This window comes from Lycium barbarum, chromosome 1, assembly GCF_019175385.1.
Source record: "Lycium barbarum isolate Lr01 chromosome 1, ASM1917538v2, whole genome shotgun sequence".
Lineage (NCBI taxonomy): Eukaryota > Viridiplantae > Streptophyta > Magnoliopsida > Solanales > Solanaceae > Lycium > Lycium barbarum.
The window spans coordinates 989,113-1,007,244 of record NC_083337.1 but is presented as its reverse complement, the minus strand read 5'-3'; the positions used below and the strand labels follow the sequence as shown (position 1 = coordinate 1,007,244).

Here is an 18,132-nt window from a genome sequence, read left to right as displayed (position 1 = left end):
CTTGATCAAATAAAACAACATTTACTCTCTGTTAATCTTTGTCAAAAAGAACCACATGATAAGATCTCATGAGGTGTTCAAGTCTACAAAACAAAAGATACAACTAGCACAATCAAAACCCAACTACTATAATACTATATGTCTAAATTTAGAAACCATGAATCTTGATTTGTTCCTTCTTAACAATATCAGCATTCAAAAGGAACTGTGTAACATTCTTTCGTTGATCGCCCTGTAACTGTATCACCTTCCCGAGCTCCTTGTCCTGCACAACATTGCCATTGCAACAAAACTCTTTCTTGAGGACTTTAAGTATTTTTTCGTAACTAAACTCCTTCTTCAACCCTTGGATCGTCGTCACGCTTTTCCTATTATTCCTTTGTTGTATGCGAATACGCACATACTCCTTAGCTCCAGGGGCACCTACCTCCTTAGCCTCCGCAAATGGATCAAAAGTTGTTGGGAACTCAAGGCCCGTGGAACCCGAGGCCTTGGGGCCCGGTGATCCTGGGCCCTTGGCCTCGGCGAATGGATCTAGTTTTTTTTGTCACAATACTAGAATCTTCTCGTATGTCAAGCGTACTCACCATTCATATATAATCAAGAAAATTCATTTTTGTTCTATTTACACAATATAATTTTCCGGCAAAAAATATTCAATTGAACCCTCTTGCCTCCCTTTAATTCCACCCCCACCTACACACTTATTCCAAGGTTTCATATCCGAGTTCTTGGAACAAAAAACTTTAAGATAAGAATCATTTTACTTCTTTAGTAGATTAACCCGACACAAATCTGATATATTGGGTCGTAGCATTTTTGTTGCTGGATGATTAAATGAAGAAAAAGATATTTATGGGATAGGTACTTGATAATATTTAAATTATTTCACCTGCCACAATCGGCTTATTATCACAGCTAGGGTGTACATGGATAGGGTTGGTTTGGGTTTTTCAAATACCAAATCAAACTAATTGTGTCGGGTTTTTAAATCTACAAATCAAATCAAACCAATAAAAGTCGAGTTTTTCAACTTCGAATTTTTCGGTTTTCTCGGGTTTCAGGTTTTTTCTAGTAAAGTCTTCATATAAAACATATAACTTGTGCTTCAAATATTTCTTTAGTCCTAGTATAATACAACTATCTAATTTAGGTGTTTCTTAAGAAAACAACACAAACTGTGCGATGAGTGATGACATTGTACTAAAATATTTAACAAAAAAAGATAATGAAATCGCTATGCTATAATGAAAATAGTCAAAATCTAAAAGTACTAAGTCATGCTAAAATAAGTATAGTTAATAAGTATTAATTACATGACTAAATATTATTAAAGAAAAACTAAATTCAGTTATGTATTTTCACTGTCTAAATCAATATAAAACTAAGAATAGATATTCAATATTATTTTTACTCCTAGTGTTAGAATTGAATTTCTTTTGTTAGCATTGGTATTGATTTGGGCTTTATTTGAGTCACTAATATCTATGAGCTGTAAAACTTAATGGATCATTCAAAATTTTAAGTCCAAGCTTGAAATAATACGTGAAAAGACAAAAACTATGAAAACATTTGAGAAATATTTATAAAGTACATTACAAATAAATGTTTTTATGTATAAAATATTTCTAGAAATTGTATACATGTAATGTCGGGTTGGTTTGGTTCGGTTTGACTTTTTTAGTTAAAACCAAACCAAATCACTAGTCGGGTTTTTTTCTCGATTTGACTCGGATTGTCGGTTTGGTCACCAGCACATATATTAATGAACTTTCAAGATTTACGTACAGATGAAAAGGAATCGCACTACTTTTTACTTCTAACACCACCAAGGCTAGCTCACATGGTCTAAATTAGTTCGTTGGATATTTGTCATCTTTCACCGACATAAGTATCTACGAACAGATGAAAAAAACACTTTCTACTTAAAAAAGATCTTTGAGACCACCACCATGATTCAATTGATACCCAATACAACTTTTTTCATTACTAATCAAATCCTATTGCTGATGCTATATGATCATTACCGCCATCATCTATGACCACTAAAGACCTTCGGATCAAGAGAAAACATGAAGTAAAAAGACCAGATAAGGACAAACTATTCAAAGCAATATGAAAATGAAACTAACGAAAGCAAAAACGCCATGATAAAGCAGTCTGAAAGAAAAGAGCAGTAGCTACCACAGACAAATAAGAAAATCAAATAAACAACAGTTAGTAGTAGGAATCAAAGGTCAATAAACTAAGAACAAAACTGTGACTACTGGTACGAAGGGATAAGCGGGACTGCCTACTAGCCTTCTATCATAATCTAAGTCCTCCATAGCCTCATATTAGGGTCATGTCCTCGGTAAGTTGAAACTGCACCACGTCCTGTCTAATGACCTCTCCTCAATACTTTTTCGGCCTCCCTCTACCTCTTCTGAAACTGTCCATAGCCAAACCTCTCACACCCCCGCACTGAGGCATATTCGTCTCTCCTCTTCATGCCCAAACCATCTTAACCTCTCTTCCTGCATCTTGTCCTCTACCGATGCCACTCCTACCTTATCTCGGATATCTTTATTCCTAATCCTATCTATCCTAGTATGCCAACACATCCATTGCAGCATTCTCATTTTCGCAACTTTCATCTTTTCAACGTGAGAGTACTTGACTGGCCAACCAAATTTTCTTCCGCTCCGAATTCTCAAATTGTTGACGCAATGACATAAAATGATCGTTCACTATCTATTTTTAATTGATTACACCTGTACTAACTACATCTCCAAACTTTCAATTTTAAGTCAATTTTCCCAACAAAAAACATTACCTAGTTATATTTGTCTGTAATATTGATTATCACTTTATATAAAGAAAATCTACATATACCTGATATTTACAGCAAATTAATGTGTAAAAAAGTTGTATCATTAATCAGCATGCTTTACCATTATCCTTTTAAAAAATTGCTCTACTTTGGCCTTTTCTAGTCAGCCGATGTTTTGAACTGAACTCATCGATAGTTCCTAGGCAATGAAAAAAAAAACAAAAAGGAATCAGCAAATGAGGAAAACACGTGTGTTTTTTATTAACTTTTGGAAGCTTTCCCACGCCTAAAACCAACTAATTTTGCCTTTTTAAGTAAACTCACTTAATGCAACATCCGCGTGACTAATTGCACTAATCATGTGAGTTTAAAATTTGTAGTTATCTGGTGTAGGTGAGTGTTTTGTATTTATAGAGGTGATGTTCATGAGAGGAAAGACACGTAACAAAAGAACAAGAGTGCTACTAATATAAAAACTCTCTCTCTTTTCCTCATATGATGAATGATCAAAGACACTTTTTGATAAGTCTTTCAGTTCAGTTCTAGCAATTCATTCATACAAGTTTTATACAAACTTGCAAGCTCCATCTCTTCAATTTAATTTCTCACTTCAAGAATGTTTGTAAAAAAATATTCTTGCAGGGGTCATACGTGCTCCCATTGTTCTACTTTTCTGACGTCTAAATCATTTTCGGGTTTACTCAGTAATTTTCAGACCCTTCTAAAGCTATAACCGCTTTATAGATTTTTTTTAAAAAATTTGAACTGCATTTCATGGAACAACATTGTACTTGATAGGTAGACCAGATTTTCTTGTTAGTGTGAACTCGATTTGCTTGATTCACACACACACCCATGAAAACAGGTATTTTTCTTTTTCTGTAGCTAAACAATAAAAATCCTTCGCTAATAGCGAGGTATTATCATAAGATTATGTAAGCTATGGGCTATTTAGCAACCAATTTCGGAGCTAGTTATCATCAAATGCTTGAAGATGTTAAAATAATGTGATGAGAATAGATTTGAGAAAAGGACTTCCATTTTTAGTCTTCTGTCTATTTATTTTATTTTCCTGAAAACATTAGAATAAAGCTAATTGAAAATGAAGTAAATTATTAATTGTGTCATAAAAACCCATATGGCCAAGCCCTAATCGTCTCCCAGATGATCATATAAAATATCTTACAATATAGTGGAGGCAGTTACTTAATATAGACAAATTTGAAAGCTAATTCAAATAACATATAGTACTACTACCCGAAAATTTGGATGTAATGTCGACTATTGTATTGCCCTTTTGACAATCAACCAAAAAAAAAGAAAGGATATTACACCTTATATACTTAACATCTTAATTAAGATTAGTTACCAGTCAGATAAATAGATTTATGCCATTTGCAGAAAGCCTGGAGAACGTGCCATGACGTCTTTTAGCAGAACCTCGTGGTATGTATAAATGAAAAATATTAAACACCTTCTTTAATTTTTTTATTTGTGAAAGTTTGTCTATATACATAGAGTTAATTAGGGTGACTAGATTATTTTGGCCAAGCGAATTAATTCAAGTCGTTATTATCAGAGCTTCATCGAAGTCACCTTGAAAATTTGGTTTTTGTATTTGTAAATTGAAGAATTTTTCTAATATTAAAAGGTTAATAGGTGATAGAGCGTTCTCTAGTTTCTCTAATCGGTATTATTATTATTATTATTACTCTTATATTATTTTATTTTTCGATTTATTATAAAATGTTGTTTCCTTTGCTTTAGTTATCCTATTATTTGTTGTTGATACTGTCCCTTTCTCTATTATTTTCAACATGACTACTTCTCCATTGTATTTCTTTCTCATACCTGATTTTATATGCTTTACTTGAGGTGAGGGTCTATCGGAAACAACATCTTCACAAGGTAGAGGTAAGACTGCATACACACCACCCTCCTCACATCACTTGTGGAATTTCACTGAGTATGTTGTTGTTGCATATGCAATATGCATGTAAGATGCTTCTTAGTTTGACAATAATCTGATTCTTAAGATTTATAGTCTAATTCTACGTTTTTTTTATTTAACATATTGAAAAATATTAGAGATGGAAATACAAATTCAGTAGGTGACTTGTTCCCCAATCACATCATCAAGTTTTTTTTTTTCAAAAAAAAAAAAAAGAAGGAGAGTGAATAAAATGCAAATGAAACCTATTATTTTACACATCTATAGGATAAAAGTGAGGTCTTTCTCTCTCCTTTTAATTGCTTACACATTTTTCGAAGCTTGATGTTTATAAGCTGCTTTTAAGCAACGGCAACATTTTTAGCGGAAAAAAAAAAAGAATTCATTTTTACTTCATTGACTTGATTGAAATTTGTGTTTTTCAGAAGGTGGCTTCATCGCCAAAAAGCCAGTGGATTAGCAACACCCATCAACAATGAAGAATTTCAAGAAGAAGACATTTGTGGTTGTAATAATAATAATAATAATAATAATAATAATAATAATAATAATAATAATAATAATAATAATAATAATAATAATAATAATATTGTTAACGAGAAAAATCAACTCCGTTCCAAGTTCATTATCAGGTACTAAAGATCCAAGAAGGCTAATTCCCACAGCAGTCAAGATGATCCCAAAGTCAAAAAACAAGAATTCAGTACAAGATTCCAAGACCGTTCATCACTTTGCCCCAGTAAAAATACCTGATTGGTCAAAGATTTATGGGACAAGTTTAAAGAAAGAAATTGGTAATTTTGTGACAAATAATGTTAATTTTGGATGTGATGATGAAGAAGAAGTTGAAGAGAATGCGATGCCTCCACATGAATGGCTTGCTAAAAGCTTAGGAGAAGGCAACTTCTTCTTTTTCAGCGTGTGAATGTGTTGGAAGAACTTTAAAAGGGAGAGATATGCGTAGGGTGAGGAATGCTGTTTTAACATTAACTGAATTTCTTGAATAACATTCCAGTTATCATCAATGATTATTGGAGGGTGGTTGAAAAAAGGTTGAATTGGTCCCATATGAATCATTCCTCACCCTGCGCGGATCTCTCCCTTTTAAAGTTCTTCCAACACGTTCACACGCTGAAAAAGAAAAAGTTGCCTTCTCCTAAGCCTCTTAGCAAGCCATTCATGTGGAGGCATCACATTCTCTTCAACTTCTTCTTCATCGTCACATCCAAATTAACATTATTTGTCACAAAATTACCAATTTCTTTCTTTAAACTTGTCCCATAAATCTTTGACCAATCAGGTATTTTTACTGGGGCAGAGTGATGAACTGTCTTGGAATCTTGTACTGAATTCTTGTTTTTTGACTTTGGGATCATCTTGACTGCTGTGAGAATTAGCCTCTTGGATCTTTAGTACCTGATAATGAACTTGGAACGGAGTTGATTTTTCTCGTTAACAATATTATTATTATTACAACCACAAATGTCTTCTTCTTGAAATTCTTCATTGTTGATGGGTGTCGCTAATCCACTGGCTTTTTGGCTATGAAGCCACCTTCTGAAAAACACAATTTTCAATCAAGTCAATGAAGTAAAAATTGATTTTTTTTTTTTCTGTTAAATATGTTGGCGTTGATTAATTAAAAGCAGCTTATAAACATCAAGCTTCGAAAAATGTGTAAGCAATTAAAAGGAGAGAGAAAGACCTCACTTTTATCCTATAGATGTGTAAAATAATAGGTTTCATTTGCATTTTATTCACTCTCCTTTTTTTTTTTTTTGAAAAAAAAAAACTTGATGATGTGATTGGGGAACAAGTCACCTACTGAATTTGTATTTCCATCTCTAATATTTTTCAATATGTTAAATAAAAAAAACGTAGAATTAGACTATAAATCTTAAGAATCAGATTATTGTCAAACTAAGAAGCATCTTACATGCATATTGCATATGCAACAACAACATACTTAGTGGAATTCAACAGTGATGTGAGGAGGGTGGTGTGTATGCAGTCTTACCCCTACCTTGTGAAGATGTTGTTTCCGATAGACCCTCACCTCAAGTAAAGCATATAAAATCAGGTATGAGAAAGAAATACAATGGAGAAGTAGTCATGTTGAAAATAATAAAGAAAGGGACAGTATCAACAACAAATAATAGGATAACTAAAGCAAAGGAAACAACATTTTATAATAAATCGAAAAATAAAATAATATAAGAGTAATAATAATAATAATAATACCAATTAAAGAAACTAGAGAACGCTCTATTACCTACTAACCTTTTAATATTAGAAAAATTCTTCTATTTACAAATACAAAAACCAAATTTTCAAGGTGACTTCGATGAAGCACTGATAATAACGACTTGAATTAATTCGCTTGGCCAAAATAATCTAGTCACCCTAATTAACTCTATGTATATAGACAAACTTTCACAAATAAAAAAATTAAAGAAGGTGTTTAATATTTTTCATTTCTACATACCAGGAGGCTCTGCTAAAAGACGCCATGGCACGTTCTCCAGACTTTCTGCAAATGGCATAAATCTATTTATCTGACTGGTAACTAATCTTAATTAAGATGTTAAGTATATAAGGTGTAATATCCTTTTCTTCGTGGCAATACAATAGTCAACATTACATCCAAATTTTAGGGTAGCAGTACTTTATGTTATTTGAATCAGCTTTCAAATTTGTCTATATTAAGTGACTGCTTCTACTATATTGTAAGATATTTTATATGCACATGTTGGCATGATCATAAGGGTTTTTATGACACAATTAACAATTTACTCCATTTTCAATTAGGCTTTGCTCTAACGTTTTCAGGAAAATTAAAAAAATTCAATAAAAAGAAATAGATAGAAGACTAAAAATGGCAGTCTTTTTCTCAAATCTATTCTCATCACATTATTTTAACATCTTCAAGCATTTGGTGATAACTTGCTACGAAATTGGTTGCTAAATAGCCCATAGCATACCTAATTTTATGATAATACCTCGATATTAGCAAAGGATTTTCATTGTTTAGCCACAGAAAAAGAAAACACTTGTTTTCATGTGTGTGTGTGAATCAAGCAAATCAAGCTCGCACCAACAAGAAAATCTGGTTTACCTATCAAGTACAATGTTGTTCCATGAAATGCAGTTCAAATTTTTATTTTTATTTTTTTTAAAAAAAAAAAACTATAAAGCGGTTATAGCTTTAGAAGGGTCTGAAAATTACAGAGTAAACCCGAAAAAAAATTATACGTCGGAAAAGTAGAACCATGGGAGCACATATGACCCTTGCCAGAATATTTTTTTTCAAACATTCTTGAAGTGAGAAATCAAATTGAAGTGACGTAGCTCGCAAGTTTGTATAAAACTTGTATGAATGAATTGCTAGAACTGAACTGAAAGACTTACCAAAAAGTGTCTTTGATCATTCACCATATGAGGAAATAGAGAGAGTTTTTATATGAGTAGCACTCTTGTTCTTTTGCTATGTGTCTTTCCTCTCATGAACATTGTCTTTCCTCTCATGAACATCACCTCTATAAATACAAAACACTCACCAACACCAGATAACTACAAATTTTAAACTCACATGATTTGTGCAATTTGTCACGCGTACATTGCATTAAGTGAGTTTACTTAAAAAGACAAAATTAGTTGGTTTCGGGTGTGGGAGAGCTTCCAAAATTTACTTAGAAACACACGGGTTTTCCTCATTTGCTGATTCCTTTTTGTTTTTTTCATTACCTAGGAACTAGGGGTGTTCATGGTTTGGTTAAAACCCGATCCAAACCGAAAACCAAACCAAACCGATTAAATAAATCGACATTTACTTGGGTTGGGTTTGGATTGGTTTTAAATTTTTAAAAACCGATAGTATTTGGTTTGGTTATGGTTTTACTAAAAGCAAACCGAAGAAAAAATCGAACTGAACCGACAAATTTTATAAATACTTTTAAATAATTTATATACATTTTAGCAAAATTTTATTTATCTCTAATATACTAATGAACTTTATACCTTAAGCCCATTTTAAAAAGAAATCCATGAATTCAAACTCATATTCAAAGAAACAACTATGAGATTTACCTAGATTTATTTTTTGTATTTCTTATAAACTTCTTTTCACTTAATTAAATTATAAATCCTAAGACATTTTCTCCATAATGCAAGAAAACTATAGCTACCACAATAAAAGGATAATAACGAATTATAAGTTGGAAAATGATAGAAATTTCTCTCCTATTTGTAGAAAAAAAAACATGAAAGAGAGAAATACAGTTAGTTTTCTTAAAAACCGAAAAACTGACCCAAACCGAACTAAGCCGACTACAATCAAACCGATAGATATGTATTATATTTGGTTTGATTTGGTTTTAATAATTTTAAAAACCGACTAGATTAGTTTGGTTTTGGATTTAACCCAAAACAGATCCAAACCGACCCATGAACACCCCTACTAGGAACTATCGATGAGTTCAAGTTCAAAACATCGGCTGACTAAAAAAGGCCAAAACAGAGAAATTTTTTAAAAGGGTAATAGTAAAGCATGTTAATTAATGCTACAACTTTTTTATATATTAATTTGCTGTAAATATCAGGTATATGTAGATTTTTTCTTTATTTATAATGATAATCAATATTACACAGAAATATCACTATGTAATTTTTTTTGTTGGGAAAATTGACTTAAAATTGAAAGTTTGGAGATGTAGTTAGTACAAACGTAATCAATTAAAAATAGATAGTGAACAATCATTTTATGTCGTTGCGTCAACAATTTGAGAATTCGGAGGGGAAGAAAATCTAGTTGGTCAGTCAAGAACTCTCACGTTCAAAAGATGAAAGTTGCGGCAATGAGAACGCTGCGATGGATCTATGGGTACACTAGGAGAGATAGGATTAGGAATGAAGATATCCGGGATAAGGTCTGGCATCGGTAGAGGACAAGATGCGGGAAGCGAGGCTAAGATGGTTAGGGCATGAGGAGGAGAGACACAGATGCCCTAGTGCGGAGGTGTGAGAGGTTGGCTATGGACAGTTTCAGAAGAAGTAGAGAGAGGCCGAAGAAGTATTGGGGAGAGGTCCTCAGACAAGACATGGTGCAGTCCAGCTTACGGAGGTCATGACCCTAATAGGAGGCTGTGGAGGACTTAGATTAGGGTAGAAGGCTAGTAGGTAATCCCGCTTATCCCTTCGTACTAGTAGTCGCAGTTTTGCTCTTTAGTTTATTGTCCTTTGATTTCTACTACTATCTGTTGTTTATTCGATTATCTTATTTATTTGTGGTAGCTACTGCTCTTTTCTTTCAGAATGCTTTATCATGACGTTTTTGCTTCCGTTAGATTCATTTTCATACTGCTTTGAATAGTTTGTCCTTATCTGGCATTTTTTCATCATGTTTTCTCTTGAGCTGAGGGTCTTTCGGAATCAGTCTCCCTACCTTCTGAGGTAGGGGTAAGGTCTATGTACACTTTATCCTCCCCAGACCCCACATTGTGGGATTTAACTAGGTGTGTTGTTGTTGTTGTATTGTTTTCTTAAATTATTAATGAATTTTAACTATTAGATTTGTTCGTTAAGTGATTGAGAACATAAATTTCATGTTTTTAATGACTTTCCTTTATTATCATAGCATTCATCACATTACTTCTTTCCGTATTTTTTCCCTTCTTTGTTCATTAATGGGAAAAGCATCCAACAAAGATTTAACCTTTATTATTAATTAAGCTATATAATTAAGATCATTTTAACTACTAAAGATTAGCTCACAAAGAGCAAGCCAATCCCAAAAGTTTCTAATCAGTAAATCCTTGAACACTTAACTACTCCCATTTTATGAGACCTATAACATTTGTAGACCTAGTACTTGCAAAGTAACAAAACAAAAGAAATAGCAATTAGAAATGTGCATAAAAAAACTGCGATTACTTTTCATCTTTCACCGGCACAAATATCGACAAATTTTTAACATTTACGTATAGATGAAAAGAAATCACATTACTTTTTTAGTTCTAAGATCACCAAGGCTAGTTGAAACGATCTGAATTATTTCATTGGATATTTTCCATCTTTCACCAACACAAGTATTCAAGACTTTTAAGATTCATATACGGATGAAAAAAACACTTTTTGCTTAAAAGGAAAGAATATCTCTAGGCCACCACCATGATTCAACTGGGACCCAATTCAACTTTTTTTATTACTAATCAAATCCTAATGCTGATGCTCTTTGATCATCACCGCCATCTATGACCGTCAAGGTCACTTTGTGCTCGTCTAATTATTTCACTAAATATTTACATTTTTCACCAATATAAGTATCGATGAACTTTTAAGATTCACATACAAATGGAAAGAAATCACATAACTTCATATGATGCTCTTCCAATACCAGCTGGCACAACCTCGATTATTTCACTTGATATTTTCATCAATACAGATGTCGACGAACTTTCAAGATTCATGTATGGATAAAAAGAAACCACATAAATTTTTGTTTAAAGAAAAAAATAACAAAATTTCCAAGACCGCCATCTTGATTCACATTGGACCCAATTCAACATTTTTCAAAGACCCTCCAATGATCATTGATGATATTTTGCACATTATTCCAGAAATCCAGTTTTTGTTAAAACAATATCTCTTACTCTGGTTAGATCTCTTCCTTTTAAAGTTCTTCCAACACCTTCACAAACAGAAAAAGAAGAAATTTGCCTTCTCCCAAGTCTTTTGGCAAGCCATTCATGTGGAGGCATCACATTTTCTTCAACTTCTTCTTCATCATCACTTCCCAAATTACTATTATTTGTCACAAAGTTACCAATTTCCTTCTTTACACCTGTACCATAAATCTTTGACCAATCATGTATATTTACTGGGGCAGAGTGATGAACAATGTTGAAATCTTGTACTGAATTCTTATTTTTTGACTTTGGGATCATCTTGATTGTTGTGGGAATTAGCCTTCTCGGATCTTTAATACTTGTGATGATGAACTTGGAACTGAGCTGAACTTTTTCATTAACAATATTATTATTATTAGTAGTAGTAGTACAACCCCAAATGTCTTCTTCTTGAAATTCTTCATTGTTGATGGGTATGGGTGTCACTAGTCCAATGGCTTTTTGGCTAAATAAATTGTATGATACTTCGTTTGATGAAGCCATCTTCTGAAAAACACAAATTTCAATAAAGTCAACCAAGTAAAATGGAATCTCTTTTTTTTTTCTTTCAAAACTTTGACGCTGATTAAAAGTAGTTGATAATCATAAAGTATCGAAAAACATTATTAGGTGTTGTAACTGATTTCACAAATAATTAAGTAGTTACGTGTAGAAATGCTAAAACTGATAATAAGCGGTCTCAAAATCAATCCAAGATAGGAAGAAGAATGTTTTTGGACAAAGGTTCAGAATTCAAATAATTAATAATTAATCATACACTAAAATAAATGGTGCATAAGCAAGATTACTTACCAGAATGTACTTTTTTCTTCAATTGAAACTTGCAACACGAGCTTATTACTTAGAGATTCAAAATCTACATATGAATGATAATTATACTCATAGAAAGTAGAAACAGATGAAAAAGTCGGGGGAAGCAAATTACTTTATAAAAACTTTCGAAATTATGAAAAGAATTTTTTTCGTACTTTAAAATCCTCTCAGCAGAGAGACAAAAATGTGTAAGCAATTAAGAGAAGAGAGAAAGACCTCCCAGAGATGTCTTAAATAATAGGCTTCATTTGTATTTTATTCATTCTCACTCTTTTCTAAATAAAGAAAATACTGATGATGTGATCGAAACAAGTCACCTACCGAATTTGTATTTCCATCTCTAATATTTTTCAATATATTAAACAAACAAACAAAAAACGTAGAATAAGAATATTATATCTTAAGAATCAGATGATTGTCAAACTAAGAAGCGTCGTGCATATTGCATATGTAACAACAACATATTCAGTGGAATTCCATATGTAAGGCGGAAGGGTGGTGTGTATGCAGTCTTACCCCTACCTTGTGAATATGTTGTTTCCGGTAAACTCTCGACTCAAGTAAAGCATATTAAATAAAGTATGAAAAAGAAACACAGCGGAGAAGCAGTCGTGTTGAGAATAATGGAGTAAAGAACAGTAGCAACAACAAATATACAATAACCAAAGCAAAGGAAACAACATGTCATAATAAATCAAAAAATAAAATAGTAAAAGAGTAATAATAATAATACTGATAAAGGAAACCAGATTATTTTGTTCACCCACCAAAATAATCTAGTCACCCTAATTAACTCTATGTATATAGACAAACTTTCAGAAATTAAAAAAACGTGTTTAATAATTGATATTTCTCTAGGCTGAAAGACGTGATAGCACGTTCTCTAGGCTTTCTGCAAATGGTATAATTCTATTTATTTGACTGGTAATTAATCTTAATTAAGCTACTAAGTATATAAGCTGTAATATACATTTTTGCTGATTGTCAAAAGGGCAATACAATAGTCTAACATTGCATGCAAATTTTACGGTAGTAGTGCTCTATGTGATTTGAATCAGATTTCAAATCTATCTATATTAAGTGACTGCCTCCACTATATTATAAAAAAATTTACATGCACATGTTCATCTAGGAGACGATAAGTGCGTGGCCATAAGGGTTTTTATGACACAATTAATAATTTACTTCATTTTTAATTGGGCTTTGCTCTAACATTTTCAGGAAGATTAAAGCAATTCAATAAAAATAAATAATAGAAGACTAAAACTGAAAATCTTTTTCTCGAATCTATTCTCGTCACACTATTTTAACATCTTCAAGCATTTGATGAGAATTGCTAAATAGTCCATAGCTAACATAATCTTTTGATAATACCTCACTTTTAGCAGAGGATTTTTATTGTTTAGCTACAGAAAAAGAAAAACATTCGTTTTTATGTGTGTGAAGTCAAGCAAATCAAGCTCGCACTAATAAGAAAATATGGGCTACCTGTCAAGTACAATGTTGTTCCATGAAATGCAGCTCAAATTAAAAAAAAAATCTATAGAAAGATTATAGCCTCATAAAAGTCTAAAAATTACCGAGTAAACTTGAAAACGATTTGGACGTCAGAAAATTAGAATCATGGGAGCACGTACGACCCCTGCAAGAATAGTTTTTCACAAACATTCTTTTGAAGTGAGAAATCAAATTGAAGAAATTCAACTTGCAAGTTTGTATAAAACTTGTATAAATGAATTGCTCGACCGAATTGAAAGACTTACCAAAAAGTGTCTTTGATCATTAAAGTATCTTTCATCATTCATCATATGACGAAAATTAAGAGAGAGAGAGAGTTTTTTTTTTTATATTAGTAGCACTTTTGTTCTTTTGCTACGTGCTTTTCCTCTCATGAACATCCCCTCTAATAAATACAAATAACTCACCTACAACATATAAGTACTAATTTTAAACTCACATGATTTGTGCAATTAGTGACACATACGTTGCATTAAGTGAATTTTACTTTGAAAGACAAAATTAGTTGGTTTCACGGGTGGGAAAGCTTCCCAAAGTTACTCAGAAACACACGTTTCCCCCTAATTTGTTGATTCCTTTTTGTTTTTTCATTACCTGGGAACTATCGATGAGTTCAAGTTCAAAGCATTGGCTGACTATAAAATTGCCAAAGCAAAGTGATTTTTTAAAGGGTATTGGTAAAACATGTTGATTAACGCTATAGTGTTTTTATATATTAATTTGATGTAAATATCAGGTATATGTAGATTTTTCTTTATTTATAATGATAATCAATATTACAGACAAATATAATTGTGTAAGAAAATTGAATTAAAATTGAAAGTTTGGAGATGTAGTTAGTGTTGTATCCCTTTTTAACTAGGTCAGAATTAGAGTACAACATATTGATGATTCCTAAATTAACTAACTTAAGGAATCGCTACCTAATTAATTTAGAGGTGAATTAGGACACCTATCAATTACTTAATATTAACTCCGTAAGGTCCACTAACGTTAGAGATTATAAGGTAGGGGTTCAAATAATCCTAAAAAAAAGGTGTTAAGCACCCTAAATGATCCGTATTAGAACGGTTAACCAACCGGACTTGGATTAATATTAAAGCTCAATTAAATAGGCATATAAGATATACATAAATGTATTTAAATGACTATGGAAATACTTGATTCTTGGTTGAAATAAAGATAGAAATTATTTGAACTTAAGCAAAATATTAGATTACATTTTTTTATCTTAAAGAGAATGAGCAGATGAGCTTCGGTACGCATGCTTGTAAAAAAGAATCTTGGTTAATTGATTTAAAAATCCAAAATTAGCCCCAAAGTAATAAAATTCCCTTTCGATGTTGAAAAATGAGCGGTCTGCACGCCTTGTTATATGAAGCATTTGCAAATTCTTTTGAGACGGCCAAACAGATTTGAAAAAAAGATGTATGAATTACGAAAAAGGTTGTGAAATCATTTCCCATATATAGTCATTCATTATAATAGCATTCACTATAACTGCCTGATTTTCTCCGAAACCGATTCTTCGTGTTATATTTTACTTCTCTATAACAGCATTCTACCGATAACAAGCAAATCAAGCTGACACTAAAAAAAAAATCTAGTCTACCTATCAAGTACAATGTTTTTTCATGAAATGCAGCTCAAATTTATAAATAAATAAAAAACTATTAAACGGTTACAGCTTCAGAAGGGTCTGAAAATTACCGAGTAAACCGGAAAAGATTTGGATGTCAAAAAAGTAGAACCATGGGAGAACGTATGACCCCTCAAACGATATTTTTTATAAATATTCTTGAAGTGAGAAATCAAATTGAAGAAATGCAGTTTGCAAGGTTGTATAAAACTTCAATGAATGAATTGCTAGAAGTGAACTAAAAGACGTACCAAAAAATGTCTTTGATCATCATATGTAGTAAAAAGGAGTTTTTAAATGAGTAGCACTCTTGCTCTTTTGCGATGTGCCTTTTCTCTCATGAATATCACCTCTAATAAATACAAAATACTCACCTACACCAGATAGCTACTAATTTTAAACTCATATAATTCAACCTGTCTTTTGGAAGCTATATAAAAAATAAGGACAAAAAAGAGAAAGAATAGGGAAAAAATTACAGAATACTTGTTTCTGCAACTTTTCCCATTTAACCCTATATAATGTGGGTAGAGGGTAATCATTATTAATCACTAAGCCACACTCTTGAATGCATATAAATTTGTTAATTAAACTAACTGGTTATTTTCCTCTCCCTTTTTTTCCTTTGGCACGCTCTCTTTCTGTACTTCAAAAAATCAGTTTCAACACTTAAATACTTATTAGCAAACCAATACCAAACCAAATGAACTCTTAATTACTGTAATTAGTTTGAGGATGCAACAGTCACAAGAATTACCATTCACAACATCTTAAGGTATAATTAATTAGCTATTTACAAAATGCACTACAGTCAAACCTCTCTATAATTGTCATTCGTTATAGCAGCATTTCAGTAGAATGACTTGATTTTCTCCGGAACTGATTTTTCATGTTATATTTTACTTCTCTATAACAGCATTCTACCTGTAACAGCAGTGGCATTCATTATAGCGGTACACTCTTTGTAAAATTACCTCTCTACAACAGTCATACTCAAATGTTGTGTAATATTTTGGGGTGAGAAAGAGTCAACTGTTAAACTCTTAGACAATCTTTAAGTGAAAGCTATTAAATTACCTTTTGCTAAAAGTTTGGACAAAATTCTTCGTCTATTCAAGCTTTTATCACTAAGAGACTGGAATTTACGAAACAACCTACAATTGTAGAATTCTTATGTCAAACTTGAATTATTTAAATTCTCAATTAATTTTCAATGCATACGTTCCTTAAATTTTAATTCTTTATCGGTAGGGTACAACTAGTTACGAATTTATTAGAAATTTATTAATCTTTTCAATTTTTAATTAATGAGGTATGAAAAACAATTGAGATTTTAAAATTAACAAGTATATTATTTTCGTTTATAACATAAAAAATACAGAAAAATAATTGTTTGCGTATTTTTGTAACAGTAAATGAGATCTAAACATCAAATGTCAGTATACATACATAACAACACCTCACTATAGCAGCCATGAATTTTCGGACAAACGCTATCATTATAGAGAGGTTTGACTGTATATGTTAAAATTGGGGAAATGGGGAAACGTAAAGAACTTTTTAAGTAAACATGATTTGTGCAATTAGTCACACATTGCATTGAGTGAGTTTTACTTAGAAAGACAAAATCAGTTGGTTTCAGGGGTGGGAAAGCTTCCAAAGTTACTCAGCAACACACGTGCTTTTCGTCATGATTCCTTTTTATTTTTCATTATCTAAGAACTATCAACAAGTTCAAGTTCAAAACATAGGCTGACTACAAAATAGCCCAAGCAGAACAATTTTTTGTAAGATTTTTTTTATATAAAGGGAAAATTGACTTAAAATTGAAAGTGTGGAGATGTAGTTTATACAGGCGTAATCAATTAAAAATAGATAGTCAATGATCATTTTATGTCGTTATGTCAACAATTTATGAATTCGGAGCGGGAGAAAATCTGGTTGTTATTGTTTTCTTTAATTACTAAAGAATTTTAACTGTTAGATTTGTTCGTTAAGTGATTAAGAATTCACAGTAACTATGTTAACAGTCATTTTTTTTGTCATAATAATGTCAACGATCATTTCATTTTTATAATGTCAACAATTATTTGTGTTGTTATGTCAGCGATCATTTTATATCGTTATAATGTCAGTGATCACATTATGTCATTATAATATCAACGATTATTCGTATCGTTATATTAACGATCCTTTATGAAGTTATTTCAATGATTTGAGAATCTGAAATGGAAGAAATTTTGTTCTCTTTAACTGCTAATTACTTTTAACTGTTAGATTTGTTCGTTAAATGACTAAGAACTTAACGGTTACTCCATCTTAAAAATCGTTACTTTTATATTCTATAAAATGATCTTTGTTCTCGCACCCATTAATCAATACACCACCAATGTAATTTAAAAGTTAGGTTGTTCGAATACATCAAAAATATGGTCGGCTATGAGTCGCATTCTTAAAAAATTAAATATTAATAAAGAACTCAATATGGATACGATAACATCCTAGGAAGGTTCGAACAAAATAGATTTCTTTTTATGTTTGTTTTCTTTTTCTTTTTCTGGTTCTTTTTAACTACAAGGTTAGTTCACAAAGAGCAAGCCCATTCCTAAGTTTCTAAATTGTGAATCCTTGATCACTCAACTTGTCCCATTATATGAGATCCTATAACATTTGTTAATTGTAGACTAGTACTTAAAGGAACTGCAATTTCTAGGGC

The 18,132-nt window shown here is 31.8% G+C and overlaps 2 protein-coding genes and 1 long non-coding RNA gene across 3 annotated transcripts; all 3 read right to left on the bottom strand.

Moving 5' to 3' along the window:
• Positions 1–37: 37 nt before the first annotated feature.
• Positions 38–7,274, bottom strand: LOC132626921 (protein translation factor SUI1 homolog 2-like). The gene is made up of 4 exons (XM_060341964.1): positions 7,249–7,274; positions 6,180–6,317; positions 2,028–2,101; positions 38–534 (listed from the first exon to the last, which is right to left on the bottom strand). Exons 1-4 carry the CDS (start codon positions 7,272–7,274, stop codon positions 149–151), a joined length of 624 nt encoding a protein of 207 aa, XP_060197947.1. The 3' UTR covers positions 38–148.
• Positions 7,275–11,368: 4,094 nt separating this feature from the next.
• LOC132626917 (protein S40-6-like) lies at positions 11,369–11,929 on the bottom strand. Its single transcript, XM_060341951.1, has one exon. The coding sequence runs from the start codon at positions 11,927–11,929 to the stop codon at positions 11,369–11,371; it is 561 nt and encodes a 186-aa protein (XP_060197934.1).
• A 309-nt stretch (positions 11,930–12,238) lies between these two features.
• Positions 12,239–14,773, bottom strand: LOC132628172 (uncharacterized). The gene is made up of 3 exons (XR_009578042.1): positions 14,023–14,773; positions 13,840–13,901; positions 12,239–12,302 (listed from the first exon to the last, which is right to left on the bottom strand). It is a non-coding gene; the product is annotated as an uncharacterized LOC132628172 (long non-coding RNA).
• Between the last annotated feature and the right edge of the window lie 3,359 nt (positions 14,774–18,132).

Excerpts from the sequence above, each read along its gene's own strand:
- LOC132626921 (XM_060341964.1), bottom strand. The coding sequence starts at position 7,274 with ATGGCGTCTTTTAGCAGAGCCTCCTG. Across the intron at positions 6,318-7,248 it reads TCTTTTAGCAGAGCCTCCTG|GTGGCTTCATAGCCAAAAAG; the intron begins GTATGTAGAAAT and ends GTTTTTCAGAAG. Across the intron at positions 2,102-6,179 it reads CGTTCCAAGTTCATTATCAG|TTTGTCCTTATCTGGTCTTT; the intron begins GTACTAAAGATC and ends TGCTTTGAATAG.
- LOC132626917 (XM_060341951.1), bottom strand. The coding sequence starts at position 11,929 with ATGGCTTCATCAAACGAAGTATCATACAATTTATTTAGCCAAAAAGCC.